Here is a 17,198-nt window from a genome sequence, read left to right as displayed (position 1 = left end):
TCTTCACCACATGTCACTTTCATATTTCTATCAGTGCCATCTCCCGAACCGCCAAAATACCATATCCAATCTCGCTATTAACCATGTCCCGCAAGAAGTCCCTTCTCATCGGAATCAATTACACCGGCAGTCAGAACGAGCTTCGTGGATGTCACCAAGACGTCGAGAACGTAGCTCAATTTCTCAGCGAGCGAGGGTACTCAGACGACCCCCGCTCACAAGTAATCCTTCGCGACGACCTAGAAGGGAACTACTACCCTACCGGGCATAACATTCTCGTATGTACCGCTCCCCTGCACATACCGTCCTCATCCCCTTCCCTTCACTGACCGGTCTAGGCGGCCATCGACTGGCTCGTAAGTGAACCAGATACCACGAACTTCCTCCACTACTCCGGCCACGGAGGTCAGGTCCAGGACCCGACTGGCGAGCACCCGTCTGGCGTCCTGGACACCATCTGTCCCGTCGATTTCCAAGACAACGGCCAGATCGACAGCGACATGTTGCACCAGCACGTCGTCCGAGCGCTTGCGCCCAACAGCACCCTCTTCGTAATCCTAGATTGTTGCCACTCCGGCTCCGCTTTAGAACTGTCGCTGGTGTATCGTGGGGATGATGATGGGAACGTGAACCTCGTTGACAATATCAAGCAAGGTGTTAGTCTCCTTGGTGAAGCTAACGACCTTTTTCAAGGAGGGAGAGGGGGGAGCTTTAACGTGGCGGAAGCGCAAGATCTGTATGCAGGTGCCACGAGCTTCTTTCGAAGTTTCAAGCATATGGGAGGAGGAGGCGGGAGTGGATTGGAGGATGGTGGCTTTGAGGAGAATAGGGGGGAGCAGAAGATGGTTACTATGTTTAGTGGGTGCCGGGATGATCAGACGAGTGCGGATGCTAATATCCAGGGGATGAGTGAGGGGGCGATGAGTTGGGCGTTCTTGGAGACTATGAAGAGGATTCCGAATCCGAGTTACATTGAGGTGAGTAATTCTCGTGGCTCATTTACAGAGACTGTGTTGACGGATGGGTATAGGCTCTGTCGGACACGAGGGCTTGTTTGAAGGAGTCTCAGTATACGCAAGTGCCTCAGCTTTCGGTGGGAGAAAACTTTGATCTGAATCAGCCCCTGGCTTTGTGATCAGCTGGACTTTTCAGCGAGGACAGAGAGCTCAAAAGCCAGCAAAGAGCGGGCTAAAAATAGCATTGCCCTAGTAATTCCAAACGCACGGTCATTCCCCAAGAGTTCAGGAGGTAAAAATCTATACTAATGAAACAGTCTCCCATTCAGAAGTCGAGCTGACCATCTCTCCATCCATAATCCCCCTCACATAACAAGGCCCAATAACAACAAAATCCGCGTCACTTCCCCTAACGCCCCTCAAAAGATACGGAGTAGCCAGCCCCGGAACCACGAAGACCGCATCCCCCAGCTCAGCAAGCATCGGAATAAGACCAATCCTCCCACCGGCAGATATCATAAACTGGCATTGCTCAAAAACATCACAAAGCGCATCATAGAATCTGAAAGCTTTCCTGCCTTCTTCGGTCAACACCTCGTAAATTTCCTGACTTGACACCGAATCGGCTTTTGCGGAGAGTTCGGCAACCTTGAGTCGAACCTCGCCATCTTTGCCCCGCAATGTTTGTTGAAAAGCTGGTACATTTCCACAACATCCGCAACGGGGATGCGACCTTCGGTATGTGTGCCATATTTGAGAGAACGTACCACGCCATCAGCCACTAAAGCGAGTGGAAAGTCTAACACTGTGGTTGGCCTCCATGGAGTGAGCTCAAGATGTGCACCCAAGCAGCTTTTGACCAGATCACACACAGCTTGAAACATATTTGAACTTCCGGCCAGGCCGGGAACGGCCATTCGCCGCTCGACTGTATCGATTATCTTGCCTATGACGTGGACCCTCTTGATGGAGTGTTGGTCGAGTGCCACCCGAGCAAGCCTCATGCTAAGCCCTGCGCTGAAATCGTCATCGAACCACGGGATGCGCTTGAATGTATTCGCGTTGTTGAAGTCGGGCACCCAAGACGGGAGGTAGTCGGGACTTGAAAGAGGAACTTCCGGCACGTACTCTTGCACGTTGCATCCCCCGGGTGGTGAAAGGCGTCGCCATAAACCTGCGCTGTGGAGAATGAATAGGTCGCCCTGTAAGGCGTAATGCCTTGCCACATGTGTATACACCTCGGCGGTCGACTTGCTATAGTCGGGAATTATTTTCGAGCCCATTCCATTGGACGACTTAATATCATTGCTCAAGTGATACAGCCCCAGTCCAAGAAGAGCATATATCCGATCCCGATCATCTTTACACTTTTGACCCTTAACCAAATCCATAAAATTCGCAAGTTGATTGTACGGTGATATGTAAAACGTATGTAAAGCTACCTGCAACGAAGCTTTCACGTCAACCACATGCCATGCTTTCTCAAAACTGCTTAGCCACGCGATTCCCACTCTTGTCGTGTTCATGGCTGCCTTTAGCACGCACAGAGATATGGCGAAGAGTTCCCACTCTATGCTCTCACGTCCGCAAAATAGCGCTGCTGATTTCGCCAGGGCAATCTCTTGAATGATCCATAGTCTGGTAAACCATGCTCTTCCGAATATATCGTCGAGTCTTGGCTTGGCCGTTGACTGAACGATCTGCATGACTTCTTCGTGGCTTCCTTTCAAAGTCCTTCCCGAAAATTGAAACCACCCTGGCCCTGCAGAACCAGCGCTCAAGTCCAGTCCGTGGTCGTTAGCAGCCACGTCTCGTAAGAATTGCAGCGCCGCTTCAGTGCCAGCAGTGCTCTCCCCCAGCCACACGAGAACCACAGTTGCGGTTTTGTAGATGGCTGCCATTTGAGCGACCTGGCTAGAGCGCTCGTTGTTGTCCTTTTGATTGATTGAGATAGCGTCTATCCATAGATTCCGTGGTTTATCTGTTAGTCTGAAGACGTGGAGAGCGGCGGCAAGGTTTTCCGAGATGGGGAGGCTGGAGTTGTCCAGCCTGAGGAAGCGTGGCTGGCTTTCATCCTGTCCCCAGGCGTAGGATAAAGCCTCGAATTCGGGTTTATCAGCTAGACGAACTTCGCTCAGTTTGCCCACCAACGTGGCATCCGAATTGTTGGAAGGCTGCAGTTGAAGCAGCCTGGTGGAGTTGGAGTGGGCGAGAGCGCTATAGGTGTAGACATCGGCTGGTTGAATGGCTGTCATACTTTATCATCGGTGTCTGACACCAAGGAAATGTTTCGAAGCCGGTTAATAATGTGCTTGAACCAGTGATGAAGGATGGGTTGGAGAGTGGAGGCTGTGTTCAGTGTGCCAATACTGGTGTGCTTCGAAAGCAAGCGAGCCCCCTGAAATTTTACCCCGCATTTCCCCAGCCCTCCCTTCGCCTACAGTATTTACCTCGTTCTTCAAACTTATTTCAATGATTGGGTTTGCTTCTGAAATAGCGGAATAATAGGTATTATATAAAGCTGGAAAAAAATCTATTAAGGAAAGGAAATCACATAGATAGAGGGAAAAGTCTCGACTTAAGAAGGGAGGGTAGAGATACAAGTGGCGTTGAGATCCTTAATATCTTTCTTCCACAGCCCCTACTAGGAGACAAGATCTGGGAGCCAGCAAGCTTTGGAAGGAAGGTGAGATCTAACTTTTTAAAAGTATTTCGTCATGCCACACTTTATAAGAGTGTATCTGGAGAATTCAGTTAGAAACGAGGGCTCTGACACGTGACCTGCTTTTCCAACGCGTCCTAGCGCGTCCTGCACTTCCCACACCGACTCCGTTCGATCGACATCGGTCTTCTCCCCATTTTCTCGCTGACAAGACAACGCATTTTCTGCGTTCTCTGCTTCTCTTGTGAAGCTTCACCGACTCTATTTACACGATTGTCAATATCGCATCCTTCTCAACGCGCTTACGATCCCCAAGACGCGTTTGCACTGACGATCAATCACCATGGCACCTCCAACCTTCCCCAATGGCTTGACTCTCTACACCATCGGGTTTGCCGCTCTCAGATACCCAGCCTTACCACCTCCACCGACCAATGTCCCTTTGGGAAACATCGTTGGCGCGCTCCAATATGTCCCATCCGCAGCCCAACACCACGTCGTCGCCCAAATTGCCTCGCAATACCTCAATGCTCTCATCGCATACCAAACGAGCGACGAACCTACCCTCCACGACCCCTCCCTCCCACAGTACTACATTTCAACCGCCCTCATTCTCCTCAACTTCCTCGCGAGCAGCAGTCCAGACGTCTGCAAACACGCCGCCAAACACCCCGCTCTCCTCAACGACGTCATTGAGAAGCTCCTCATACCCGACTTCGTCGATCGAATGAAGGCCGTCACTCGGCCCCCGGGCCCCATGGGAATCCCTCCCGCGAAGTTCGACGACGATTTCGGCACGCTCTTGCAGTTCGTGTCAACGATGCTTCTATACCGTGCCGAGATCGAGACCCTTCACCCTCGCATAAATGAGCTTATACCCAAGCTCCGCGAGTGGAAGAGGGCGTATAAGAATTCTCCAGTTAAAACGATAAAGAATGCGTCGGAGAGGTTGGTGGACCAGATCCAGGGGATGGACCCAACAATGATTTCTATGATACGAGGAATGCAGGAGACAAGTTTAGTGTGTGGGGTGACGAGTTGTAGGGTCACTGGGCCGGAGAGGCTGACGGTCTGCAATGGGTGCAAGATTCAGAGGTACTGTGGGAGGGAACATCAGAAGGCGGATTGGAAGTATCACAAGAATATTTGTAATAAGGGTTTAGTGGAGCCCGCTGAAGATTGAGGAATAGGATCATGTACGGAGAGATGTTTGGAATCGGGCACATCTTCGCGATCTCATCTTGTCTGTACTGTTCAGTGACTGAAAAGCAGAGCACCTCATTGGACACCGGTTTACTGGAATCTCGTCTTGAGAAGTTTTCGAGAACACTCGCAGAACTTATCGCGTGCAGCAACCCAGCTATCGGGAGCCAACCCACGCCATACTACGTGGCATTGGAAATTTCAGTTCGTCCCCCAGATACACTTTCGAAATAATACTTCAGACTTTCCTGTCCCAGATGCCAATACTTCAGATATTCAATCCGCTACAATGATTCCGTGGAACGGCAACATCGGCCTGTAACCCTCGGCAACCTCAACATAAACCGCATCTTATAAACCCCCCACCCCTGATCACCCCCCTCCGCATACTTAACAAACTCCTTCAAATCAATCACCAGCTCCTCGCCCACCTAATGCCACCCCAACGCCCTATACAACGGCCACCCAAACGGGCTCGCACACAAGAAGCACGGCACTTGTTCCGCATCCGCAAGCGCATATCCCCATTTCAGCAGCGCGGTCCCGATCCCTCGGCGCTGGAACGCAGGGTCAGTCATAAGGAGCACAAGCTCGATGTGCTTTACACCATTAGGCCAGGTGTCGTTAAACGCCAGTTGTCGGTCGCGGATGAAGTCTTCGATTGGCGTCCTCTTTTCCCCTTCCTTCGTATTTCCATTTCCAGATATCAAAAAGCCACCGCAGCATTTCCCGCCCCCATTCTCAGTCCCACTCACACTAGCTTCCAAGCATCCAGAGGGTGAAGGGGAGGAGTAGTTCTTCTTCTCCCAGATCCCAACGGCGGTAATGCGATTAGGATCTTTCCAATCGACAGCTTTTATGATTGAGGCAAGGGGGTTGGAGAATCGTTCGTTGAGAAATAAGGTCAAGCGTGCTTGTTCGTCAGGCCGGGAGACGGTTTGGACGAGGAGATCCGGCGCTCTAGCGGCGAGCCAGATGGCGAGTATGGCGGGGATGTCGGCTTTTACTGCGGGGAAGAGCGGCGGCGGGGGGTAGCGCGGTCCTTTGTTTGTGCGCACCATTGTCAGGAGGTGATGTTGGTGAGAATAATTTTATGAGGAGTGAGGGCTGTTGTGGGGTGTGGGCGGGTTGTATTGTACAGAGAATTGATACGTAGAGGTGGGGAAGAGAGATAAGGAGGCTCTAAGAGTGGAGGGGAGTGAGGTTGTTGGATGTCGAAGTTGGCTGCCTGGGCTGTGCCGCGTATGCGAAGCAATGAAGTAATTCTTGCAGTGAAGTGTACCCTTTACTCGCCACCTTCCTATTTAGGACTGGAGATAGTCTCTCTTTATTTATCTTATATATAACCCAACAGCCACACAGTACATCTTTCATCACAGCTTCCCAGGCAAAATTGCAATCTTCACTGTTTTCAATACCGTCCACCCATCCAACGCATCTTCACCCATGTCTCTCCCAAATCCACTCTCTTTCACCCCTCCAAACGGTGTGTTAGGATTCAGCATAGCCCATGCGTTTACAGTAACCTGTCCAGCTTCAAGTGCTTGACTAACTCTCTGTGCACGTGAGACGTCGTTGGTAAAAACGGCGCTGCTCAGTCCGTATGAGGTGCTGTTTGCCTTTTCGATCACCTCTTCTTCCGTCTCGAATTTGGTAATTGCCTACTCGCTATCAGTCATCAACCCATGATCTAGAATGAGAGGAAGCTTACCGCCACAGGGCCGAAGATCTCCTCCTGCATCATACTCATTTCCTCCCCAACATCCACGAACGCCGTATTCTCCACAAAGTTCCCTTTCCCCTCAACGTCTTTCCCTCCGTAAAGTAGTTTTGCTCCTTGCTCAACACCCTTCTGAATATGTCCCAGAATCTTCTCATGTTGAACCTTGCTAATAACTGGGCCCTTAGTACTGTCTTGTAGGAGGGGATCCCCAGCAACAGCCTTTAAGCTCATCTCCCTGAACTTCTCCACAAATTTATCATAGATCCCTTTTTGAACATACAGTCTACTCCCAGCCACACAAATCTGTCCATTATGTGCTGTAATTCCAATGACCGCCCAGAACACCGCATTCTCAAGATCCGCATCATCGAAAATAATAGAAGGTGACTTGCCACCAAGTTCAAGGGTCACTTTTTTCAGATTCGACCTCGCGGCCTCAATCATAATCTGCCTCCCAACCGTGCCGGAGCCGGTAAAAGCAAGTTTCGAGATCTCCATGTGCTGAGACATTGCTTTCCCGGTAACGGTGCCGAGTCCTGTCAGAATTTGAATGACTCCAGCAGGGAATCCAGCTTCGAGGACTAATTGGGCGAGCTTGATGCCATAGAGAGGAGTGAGTTCAGCAGTCTTGATGATCAACACGTTGCCAGCCGTTATCGCTGGCGCGAGTTTCCAGATCGTGATCATCCTATCCACGCCGTCAGCCAAATCCCTCTCTCTTCAGCTTAGCAAGGAGTGGGGAGGATAACTTACAAAGGAGCATTCCACGGCACAATCGTAGCACAAACCCCAATCGGCTCTCGCTGCGTCCACGCAAACCCATTCGGGATCCGCAAACTCTTTCCATCAATCTTATCGGCCCAGCCTGCAAAATACCTTAGGTGCTCAATCGCATTGGGAACATCCATGTGCCTCGACTCCCCAAAGATTTTCCCTGCGTCGAGGGCATCGAGTGTAGCTAGTTCGTCGGCGTCTCGCTCGATCAGGTCGGCGAGTTTGAGGAGCAGCTTTTGTCGGACAGGGCCGTGGGATTTGCGCCATGATTTGAAGGCAGCCTTTGCGTGCTGGACAGCGAGGTCGACATCTTCTAGGGAAGCCGCGGATATTACTGCGAGCTGTTCACCAGTGGCGGGATTCAGGGTTTCAAGGGTGTTGTGAGTTTTGGAGGGGACGAATTGGTTGTTGATGAAGAGTCCGGTGGGGACTTTGTGCTGTGAGTTGATGGTATAAAAAGGATGACAGGTAACTTACGCTCCAGTTTGTGGCCAGCTATCCCGGTCAGGGTGACGGTGCTGGTGAGTTCTGATACCATCTTGATATTTTAAATTCTTCAGGACTCGTGAAATAGAGACTGATATCAATGGTTTGAGGTCGTAAGGGGTCGATTGAGGAGGACCGAAAAGGAGTGGGAATGGTAGCTATATATATAATGCGTGCTTTGTGTCATCTCGGGGTCGACTACCCGTAATACTGTATACCTCATGCCGTAATGAGAATTTAGTCTCACCTCAGACTGTCAGAAATTAGTTCCGGCTAACTTCAGACTTCAAAACTAAGTCCAAAGTTAAGAACAAGGTGCGAATGATAAAGTGAAGCTTCAGGTGTCGCCCCGCGGAGCGGCCGAATGCTACCTGGAGCGGTCTAATTCCGCTGCCCAAGACCCTGATGACCTCGCTTACAGGCGAGCGTATCAACACCGCGCATTAACGTCGCATAAAACCTCGGTTTTTCATTCTCACAACCTTCCAAGGTGCAAGCCATAAATAACTCAATTAGAGGCCGAGCACCTGAACTAACCAATATAGGATCAAGTCTCGTCCCTCGGCATCTTCCCGATATCCAGCGCTCAGCCCGACGCCGTTCCGACCGGCTTCTGAGCTAATCGGCTGGGATGGATTAGATAACGGGTATGCGGGTATCAACCGGGTAGACAACTCTCCCGGGGAAACATTTGCGGGACGATAACGCACGGCTTCGGATGCGATCTGTTTATAAAGCCGTCTTTCAGCTGGAGTACGCAGACATCATCTCACTCAAACCGTCTCATGCCCCTTTCCTCGCCAAGGAACCGCAACCATGCTCGTCAACCGCCAGAAGACAGTTCACCCCCTCCTGACCCTCCAGCCGCAGGAGCTCACAATCACATCAGATATCATACGTCAGACCTACCCCGGCAAAGACATCGTATTCCGCATCATTGCTATCAAGGAACCTCGTCGATCCCTTGTCGTTGCTTTCCTCGAAGCTGAACGTTCATCCGCATCACTGCCTCACGTGCCACGTTGCACATATGTCAGCTATCAATTCAAAGGCCAACCTGAGGCATTTGAAGACATCGCGGACTTAGGAACTCGCAAAGTGATATTTCATAAGGAATTACCCAAGGGTGTTCATCCACCTGCAGGCACAGACGACATGCTTGCAGTTCAACAACTGGTCCTAGAAGACGAGCTCGTGAAAGCCGAGATTGCACGGCTGAAAATCCCCGAAGGTGCAAAAGTTGTCCCCGAAGCGTGGCCGTATGGCAAGGATACCAGTGAGGCGGATCCGAAGCAGTATCAAGTGTGGTTCTTCCTTGGCTCACTGGATCAGAAGAATCGGGCTCATCCGTCGTCCAACCACTTTGTTCATCCGCTCGATTTTTCCGCCGTCGTCGACGATGTCACGAAGAAAGTGGTGAAGATTGACAGACTGCCAATGGGCGATGGACTTTATTCTCAATCTGGGGATGATGAGGTCTATCAGCCGCAACCGGATGCTGAATATGCTTCCGAGCTGCAGCCATCTCTCCGCCAAGATGTCAAGCCGATTATCATCTCTCAGCCTGAAGGTGTCAGCTTCACTGTGGAAGATGATCAAGTTATCTCATGGCAGAAGTGGAAATTTCACATGGATTTCAACTGGAGAGAAGGTGTTGTTCTCCGCGATGTTTGCTATGATGGACGGCCTGTCTTCTATCGACTGGCACTTGCTGAGATGACTGTTCCGTACGCTGATCCCAGGCCTCCATTTCACAGAAAGAGTGCCTACGATCTCGGGGAAGGTGGTGTGGGGAACACAGCCAACAATCTGGCATTGGGCTGTGACTGTCTTGGTGCGATCCGTTACTTCGACCGCTGGGTCAACGACTCTCAAGGACGGCCAGAAATTCGGGAAAACTGCATTTGTATGCATGAAGTTGACGCCGGTGTGGGATGGAAGCACACGAACTATCGAAATATGCGTGCAGAAGTCACTCGTTCCAGGGAATTGGTCATCCAAACTGTAAGTCTCTTTCCGCACTTACATATCACTTGCCGGCGACTGGCTTTGACTTTCATAGATTATGACCATCTCCAACTATGAGTACATCCTCATCTGGACATTCGACACAGCCGCAGCCATCCACTACGAGATCCGCGCTACAGGCATCATGTCCGTGGTCCCCATGCGGCAGGGCGTAGAGCACGACATCGACTACGGCATCATGGTCGCACCCGGCGTCATGGCCCCATCCCACCAACACATCTTCTGTCTTCGCATGGATCCTGCCATCGACGGGTGCAACTCTTCAACCATCGCCTACAACGAATCCATCGCCAAACCCGTGACCAAGAACCGCAACCCTTACGGCGTAGCCTATGGCCTCGAGTCCCACGAAATCCACAAATCGGGCCATCTCGATCTTGATCCTAGCCGGAATCGCATCGTGAAGTTTGTGAATAAGGAAAAGGTCAATAAAGTGACAGGCAAGAACCCCGGTTACGCAGTCCACGTTTCAGCAACACAACTCCAATTGAGTCACGCAACATCGACCCACGCCTCCCGCGCCGAGTTCGCAGACCACCACTTCTATTTCACCAAGCAATCTGAACACGAGCTCTATCCCGCCGGTGACTATCCATGGCAATCGGTGGGAGGAGGCGGTGTGCGGACTTGGGCCGGGAGGAATGAGAAATTGGGAAGTGAGGGCGTGGCGTGGGTGAACTTTGGGTTCACGCATAATCCAAGACCGGAAGATTGGCCTGTTATGCCGTGTGAGGTTTTCAGGGTTGCGATTAAGCCGAGTCATTTCTTTGAGAGGAATCCAGCGCTTGATATGCCTGCTAGCAGACAGAGTGTTAATAAGAGTACGTTGGTGCCGAAGGGAAATGCTAAAGAGGTCAGTTGTTGTGGGCAGAAAGGAGACTAGGGGATCGAAGCTACGAATGCTGAGTAATCCCCTTCTAGTATTTAGTTGATGTCGATTATCGGAAGACTGTTAGATGTCTTGACTGTGTCTGGATAGAGTTGTGTGGGTAAATCTGAAATGCAGCCTGTCATGCATATTGTACGCATGAAGATGGTACTTCGTGCGTGGCTGATCCCCAAACTTTCGAAGGTAGGCGTCCCCTGCTTTCATCACAATTCATCCTTGGATTCCCATTGGATCTCACTGAGCAACCAAGTATTGTAAAACAAGGACTCATCTCTCAATGCAAATAACGGCTGTCCTGAAAGTCATACTCTCTCCCTCACTGCCTCAACATCCCCTTTCACATTACTACCCACCCTCAACACATCACCCGTCAAACCCCTCATAACGGCCCGAGTAACCCAGTAAATCATAACTGATTACCTTCTAACTCAAAATTGTGACTACCTTCTCATCCTCTCACCCACCTCATCGCCCACACATTCTCCACCACCTGATATGAATCCAACACCTTACTCTCCACTTTCCAATCCCAAAGCGCATCTTGGCTTCAACCACACCAGAAGACATCCCAAGACTCACGAACCTCCATGAGCCGTTGATGGCAGCTTCTTCTAAATGCATTGAGTTAACTCCTTGGCTACTTGCATTTGGGAACTCCTATATGTGTCCAAAGCGTCCGATTTCAATGTTGAACCTCGTCTCTTCCCGTCCTTTTGCCTCTGTTCAGGAGTCTTATTCGAGCTACATCGAGACGATGAAAGAGGAGACTGGGGCTAAGCATGGACTAGTTGTGAAACTTTGGGAGGAAAGTGGGACTGGGGTGGAAGAGGAGAAAGGGGTGAGTGGAGGGGGGTGGGACGAAGTAGCGTTGGTGGGGCATAGCAGTTTTCAGCATTTTGCGAATATGTTAGATGACGGGGAGTATTAGGATGTTAATTTAAGGTTGAGGTTGCCGGCCCTGAAGGATATGTGTATTTTGATGACGAGTGAGGGGAGTTAAGAGTGGAGTGTTGAGGAAGCGGAGGGGTGGAGTGGTTGAGATGAGATGAGGTCCTTCATGTCAACCTCTTCAAGTGGTTGAAGAAGTATATAATGGCCAGAGAGTCTTAGGGGTAATGATATCGCCATTGCTCATATACCATCTATCCTACTGCGCATCTCCAGCCTCCTCCAGTCATCTAACCTCCTCGCTTCCCACCCCTATCTTCCTCTACGACACCTAACTCATATCTAAACATTAGGCTAGTTCTGACCAATCCCACCAGCAAGAGGTCGTGAACGACCACCCAAAGGCTTCTCATTAGGCTTGAACGTCTCCTTCCTGGTCACCTCAAACCTCTTCGGCTCCCCCACGATCTCAAAGCGCATCCCATCGACCCTCAAACTCTCCATTCTTCCCCTCTCCCCCGCCAGCGTCGCAACCGGAGGCAACAGGCTCGACGGACTGACATCCACCTTCTCATCCCATCCCTCTTTGAAATCTAGATTCCAATCCCTTGGCTCACCATTGTCAAGCCCAGAGGGGCTGCGATTCATACTTGTTCGAATCCCGAAGGCACCCATCACACCCCTTCCGCCTCCGTCATTACCACCAGTATTGGTGCTCAACTCACTGCGATACGTTCCATTGTCGTTGCGATAGGTTGCAGGTGCCCCGGGCATGTAAGGTTGGTACGTACCAGTTCCAATAGGACCGATCATCGTGTTGCTGTCGCTTGTACTCCAGAACTCGCTGCGTCCAGTCCCCATTGCAGAGCGTTCGGACATGCTTCTCTGGATGCCAGACGGGAGTGGATCGCTAATTGCGGTCAACAAGGGAGAAGAAGGAGGCGAGTATGCCTTCCCGAGACGACGTTGACGCAGCATGCGGCGAACGAGGTAGATTATTCCTGCAATCAGAGCTAGGGAACCGACTTTTTATCTCCATTAGCGTTGGGCGAATGGAGGCAGGAAGGTTTACTTACTGGCAATAAACGTGAATCCCACAGCTTGTGTTGTCTTACTCATTGCAGAATGGTCAGCTTTGGTAGCTGATATCCCATTGCCGTTCGCTCCATTGACATCGTTTCCTCCTGTCCCTCCTGGACCGACATTCCCTGTACTTCCTGAACCACTTCCTTCACCAGCTGCACCGCCTGTGGTAGCACCGCTGGGCAGACTGTCGGCGATCTGTGTGGGTGTGATTGAAGTGACGAACGTGGAAGGACGGTTTTGCTTGGATGATATTGCGGCCCCCGAGGACTCCGACAAGGTGTCGGAAAGGGCAGGAATGCCGGTGAATGATGGTGACACGGGAGTATTGGCCGCGGGTGTGAAGGGACTTGTGCCTGTCTTTGTGAACGAAGCGAGAGCAGGTGGTAGAGAAGTTGAGACGCCCGCATTGGTGAAGGGCGCAAGTGCTGGCGGTAGAGAGGTGACGTTCGGTGAAGGGGTAGATGTTGTTGATGTTGTTGAGGTGGTAAGATCTGAGGTGATATCATTTGCCGTGGTATCTTGTGCAGCTGGTGTTTGAGCCGCTGCTGGAGGCAATGCTTTGGTTGTTGAGGTCGTTGCTGCTACTGAGTCCGCTGTCGAAGTATGAGAGACGAGATCTACACTTGAACTGGTCGATGTTGGTGCTGCAGCTAAATCTGCTGTTGAAGTGGTTGCTGCTACGATCGCGTCTGTTGTAGATGTTGATAAAGTCGCCAGCTCGATTGTACTGGTTGTGGCTGCTGCAGGTGGAGGGATAACTTCTGGTGTGGATGTGGTGGCTGCAGGTGCTTCCACTACTGGGTCTGAAGTTGTCGAAGCTGGAGCTGGAATCTCTGTTGCCGTAGGTTCAGATGTTGCAACGTCGCTCGATGTTGCTACATCTGTGGGTAAAGTTGTAGGATCAGTAACAGCTGTTGTCGACGGCGCTGCGACTTCTGGGGCGGAGGATGGGGTTGCCACTGGAGGAGAAACTTCTACAGGGGGAGAGGATGGAGTTGCTGGAGGAGCAGAAGCCTGGTTTTGGTAAGTCAATTTGTTCGGTTGAAAATATGACGAACTTACGGCTTGTGTTTGTTCTACTACTTTTGTAGGCTGGGCAGCTTGGTTTGGTTCGACGGCTTGCGATGTCTGGACAACTTGCGATGGTTCAGCGGCTTGTGTTTGCTTTTCGGCTTGTGTTGGTTCAGGTGTATTCTCAGCTGGTAGTCCCTCGGACACCGAATCTGTTGAAGCGGAAGCAACTATTGGTACTGGGCCCCCACCACTTTGAAGGGTGGGTGGAGATGGTGCATTGCTATTTGAAGCTGATTGGCCAGAAGTTGATCCGGATGCGGTCCCCAAAGTCTCCTGTCCAGAGGGCGATGCTCCTGATCCAGTACCCGAAGCTTGTTGACCTGATGGCGATGCTGCCGACCCAGCATTCAAATTTCCTTGGCTAGCAGAGGCGCCTCGCGATCCACCAGGGGAACTTCCTTGAACTGATGGCGACGCATCTGTTGCATCACTTGGCCCAGAGTCATCTTGCCTCGCGGCATTAGATCGAGCCTTGATGTCCGTTGACCATTTCCCGACTGCTTCCTCAGCCCCCTCCGACCATCCCATTACGAGCCCTTCCAAGGGACTTCTTCTCAAAAGAGTGAGCCTCATACCGTGAAAATAAATTAAAAATACAGGAGAACCAGCTCAGAACGAAGAAAGAATGTAAGGCCCCGCCTGGAAACGAAGGTTAAGCAAAAATACTCATGAAGGCTGTAGTTGAATGAACGAACAGAGGCAGGCCGCACCCAAGACAAGAAATGGGTCCCATGGCAATGTTAAATCGTGTTAAGCTTGTTACGCTTGAAACCTGTCAGATGTATGGCATGAGAACTATTTTCGTGATCGACGCCAGCCCTGCTATGGAGAACACGTGGCCAGCGCCACCCAGGGCAGCCGGATCATGGGCGGAATGCCCACTTTGGACGCTTGGAACGGTTGTTGGGACGATTCCCGGTCAGATCTTATCTCCTCCATATCAGATTGGTCGTCCTGCGAGGAAATGGCTGAGAGGAGGCTGAGGTGAGAAGGCCTGAAACCTAGTCCTGGGTCTGTGTGGCGACAGAAAGGGAAGGCGTACTCGGATGTGGTTGGTGGCCGGGCTCGCTTAGCACTCTGCGACATCAGGGGTAAGGTCTGGACCGTAGCGAGTTTGAGGACTACCTGACAACAAGACAAGTCTTCCGAGCCGGCCAGCCCGAAATTTGGAGAGCAGTTCGTCTGAAAATGCTTAACTTTATGAACTTACTTTTGGGGGCTGTGCGAGAATTTACTTTCTGAGCTGGGATCGAGCAAGTCGAGGTTCGTGACTCTAGTCCTTGCGAAAGTCAAAGTTGACAGCTGTATTCTCAAGCAAAGATCATTCTTGCGCCGAATCTTCACTTGCCATGAATTCAGAGCATAATTTTCATAAATACAGCCAAACATGAAATGTGGAGGACAAGCAGTCTCGATTTTACCACCCCCACCATCAACTGCATGATTTTGGGTAGAAACGTCATTAGAGAGGGACTTACAGATGGGTCGTTCCCCACACATTCATCGAACTTGATAGACCAAAAAATGCGTCCTTTTTCTAAAGATAATTGCCGTTAAAGCTTGATCAAGTGCCATTTTGCCGATATCAGCAAAACGTCCTGCCTTCGCTCAGGAAGTCATGTCATTCGAGAAGAGGTAACAGTATATTAGAGGCGCAGAGGACGCACAATCCTAGTTGACGCTCCACTAAAGGAGAATATCAAGGAAAGGTTGAGCACATTACCAATATCCATATAATTTTGGGCAGGGAGTCGAGCACTTCCTGCAACTGTCGTTTGAATAGGTTGGCCACCATCTGACGATCGAAAGACGCGGAGCCCTTGTCTGAAGGGCGGGATCAGCGAAGCCATCAACACTTTAGAAGGATCAATGCAAATCCCGCATACACCATCAGAGAATTCCCACGTTTTAACTTGATTGTTCTCTACAACTTCGCTCCTCTGTCAGGTGATACTCTGCATGCCTCCCTGCGCAAGTTCTGCTCTCCCATCCAAGGTACCGAATTGAGAGTACCTTTTGCTTCATTTAACTAAAGCTAAATCGCACTGCCGAACTCGAGCTTGTCACAGAAAATGTACTTGAATTTAGGATAAACTCCACGAAAGCCGTGCCTCTCATGAGTCTCATCAGACTCATATATGAGACTCTAGAAAGCATCAACTATGATCCTAAGAGGAACTACTCTTGTGAAGATCTGAAAGACGTTTGTCGGAAATCTCCTCTCGAGGGTTGGGAGAAATGGTGTAATGAGCCGAAGGAGATAACGTGCGTCCCTGCGTGGAGAGACGCACCCCGTAAAGAGACAAACTAGGAGTACTTTGAATTCATTTGATTCTAAGTTTGTAAATCTATTAAAAATTCCTAAATTTTTGTATTAGTCAAGTTATGTAACTACTCCTAAATAGTCCAAACCCTAGCTACTTTGAAAATTACAATCACGTCGTCTGTGACGGCGGGATCAATGCAATAGTCAAAGTGTTGAATTGGTACTAGCTTACTAGTCCTTCCAGTACCAGGTTCAACTACTAATATTAGCTTCGCCACTCTCATTTATAATGGTTTACTATGGAAGCCTATGGAATAGCTCACTATGGAAGCTCAGGGAACGCTCACTAATATATATGAGTTATCTGATTTATAATATACTAGAGGAAATCGCCACTTACTAGTGGGTATATAAGAACTGTACTTTAGATTCTCTCCTCTCCTTTTTTACACTTTACTCTCCTGTATCTAGTCATTCTACAGATTGTCAAACTCCAATATATCGATTTTCCATTAATAAATCGATCACTTTCCAATACAAAGGCTCAAAGTTTAAAGAATCTCATATATTGAAAATACTAAGCTAGGGAATAAAGAAGGGAGGAATGCCTCGACCTTTTAGTATTATCTCACCCAAGTATTCCGGCTTAGCATCGTTTTGTACCTATTTCCGATATCCTATTCCTGGCAGATTATGCCGTTACGCCAGCCGTTATATCGTCGCCGTTGCGCCTGATTATAGCGGGCGTTAATTCAAAGTATAATAGGACCCCTCGATTTGTAGCACTACCAAAAGCCCTTAGCGCCGTTCAATTTATAGAATTGTTTGATCTATGTTTCTGAGCCTTACCATAATACTAAAAAATCATTGTTAGCCTTGTGGCGACCTGGGCGCGCTGTATTATGCTACATCGCCATATAGATTGGTACCACCTAATCAGGCGATCAAGGATCCTTGATTAACTATTCTGTATTTACAATTAATCTCCGTAAAATGTATTTTGTCTTACATAATTGCGAAGCTAGCTTCCATTCGGCGTCGACCTCACGTGAAAGTCTATTTTTTCGGCTAAACAGCTGGGGCCAAGCCTAAATTTATCATACGTTGCTGCCTAATGATACCTACCTGACCCAGCCTCGGAAAGGTAGAACGGCGATAATCAC

At 50.0% G+C, this 17,198-nt stretch overlaps 7 protein-coding genes across 7 annotated transcripts; 3 read left to right on the top strand and 4 right to left on the bottom strand.

The window, feature by feature from the left end:
• Positions 1-83: 83 nt before the first annotated feature.
• On the top strand, positions 84-1,135 carry K444DRAFT_630341 (metacaspase; the record flags this gene model as incomplete). Its single annotated transcript, XM_024883194.1, has 3 exons — positions 84-278; positions 339-977; positions 1,031-1,135. The coding sequence occupies 3 exons, from the start codon at positions 84-86 to the stop codon at positions 1,133-1,135; spliced, it is 939 nt and encodes a 312-aa protein (XP_024735530.1).
• A 1,414-nt stretch (positions 1,136-2,549) lies between these two features.
• On the bottom strand, positions 2,550-3,211 carry K444DRAFT_590479 (HET-domain-containing protein; the record flags this gene model as incomplete). The annotated part of the gene is made up of 1 exon (XM_024878150.1): positions 2,550-3,211. A coding segment is annotated over one exon (660 nt), but the record flags the coding sequence as incomplete, so codon positions are not given.
• A 514-nt stretch (positions 3,212-3,725) lies between these two features.
• K444DRAFT_413861 (uncharacterized protein) lies at positions 3,726-5,027 on the top strand. The gene has a single exon (XM_024872638.1). It carries the CDS (start codon positions 3,962-3,964, stop codon positions 4,799-4,801), a length of 840 nt encoding a protein of 279 aa, XP_024735528.1. The 5' UTR covers positions 3,726-3,961; the 3' UTR covers positions 4,802-5,027.
• A 225-nt stretch (positions 5,028-5,252) lies between these two features.
• On the bottom strand, positions 5,253-5,882 carry K444DRAFT_630338 (uncharacterized protein; the record flags this gene model as incomplete). The annotated part of the gene is made up of 1 exon (XM_024883193.1): positions 5,253-5,882. The coding sequence occupies one exon, from the start codon at positions 5,880-5,882 to the stop codon at positions 5,253-5,255; it is 630 nt and encodes a 209-aa protein (XP_024735527.1).
• Positions 5,883-6,194: 312 nt separating this feature from the next.
• On the bottom strand, positions 6,195-7,856 carry K444DRAFT_530944 (aldehyde dehydrogenase; the record flags this gene model as incomplete). The annotated part of the gene is made up of 4 exons (XM_024874938.1): positions 6,195-6,482; positions 6,533-7,232; positions 7,298-7,748; positions 7,796-7,856. The coding sequence occupies 4 exons, from the start codon at positions 7,854-7,856 to the stop codon at positions 6,195-6,197; spliced, it is 1,500 nt and encodes a 499-aa protein (XP_024735526.1).
• A 528-nt stretch (positions 7,857-8,384) lies between these two features.
• K444DRAFT_663941 (putative copper amine oxidase) lies at positions 8,385-10,859 on the top strand. Its single transcript, XM_024886905.1, has 2 exons — positions 8,385-9,808; positions 9,867-10,859. Exons 1-2 carry the CDS (start codon positions 8,621-8,623, stop codon positions 10,713-10,715), a joined length of 2,037 nt encoding a protein of 678 aa, XP_024735525.1. The 5' UTR covers positions 8,385-8,620; the 3' UTR covers positions 10,716-10,859.
• A 913-nt stretch (positions 10,860-11,772) lies between these two features.
• On the bottom strand, positions 11,773-12,675 carry K444DRAFT_413836 (uncharacterized protein). Its single transcript, XM_024872637.1, has one exon. The coding sequence runs from the start codon at positions 12,585-12,587 to the stop codon at positions 11,964-11,966; it is 624 nt and encodes a 207-aa protein (XP_024735524.1). The 5' UTR covers positions 12,588-12,675; the 3' UTR covers positions 11,773-11,963.
• Between the last annotated feature and the right edge of the window lie 4,523 nt (positions 12,676-17,198).

The sequence above is a fragment of the Hyaloscypha bicolor genome (assembly GCF_002865645.1).
Source record: "Hyaloscypha bicolor E unplaced genomic scaffold K444scaffold_87, whole genome shotgun sequence".
In the NCBI taxonomy this organism is placed as follows: Eukaryota; Fungi; Ascomycota; class Leotiomycetes; order Helotiales; family Hyaloscyphaceae; genus Hyaloscypha; species Hyaloscypha bicolor.
Note: the sequence above shows the minus strand (reverse complement) of the source record. Positions and strands in the feature narration are given on the sequence as shown.

Coding starts and splice junctions, on each gene's coding strand:
- K444DRAFT_413861 (XM_024872638.1), top strand. CDS start 3,962: ATGGCACCTCCAACCTTCCCCAATGGCTTGACTCTCTACACCATCGGG.
- K444DRAFT_663941 (XM_024886905.1), top strand. CDS start 8,621: ATGCTCGTCAACCGCCAGAAGACAGTTCACCCCCTCCTGACCCTCCAG. Junction 9,809..9,866: donor GGGAATTGGTCATCCAAACT/GTAAGTCTCTTT, acceptor TGACTTTCATAG/ATTATGACCATCTCCAACTA.
- K444DRAFT_413836 (XM_024872637.1), bottom strand. CDS start 12,587: ATGCTGCGTCAACGTCGTCTCGGGAAGGCATACTCGCCTCCTTCTTCT.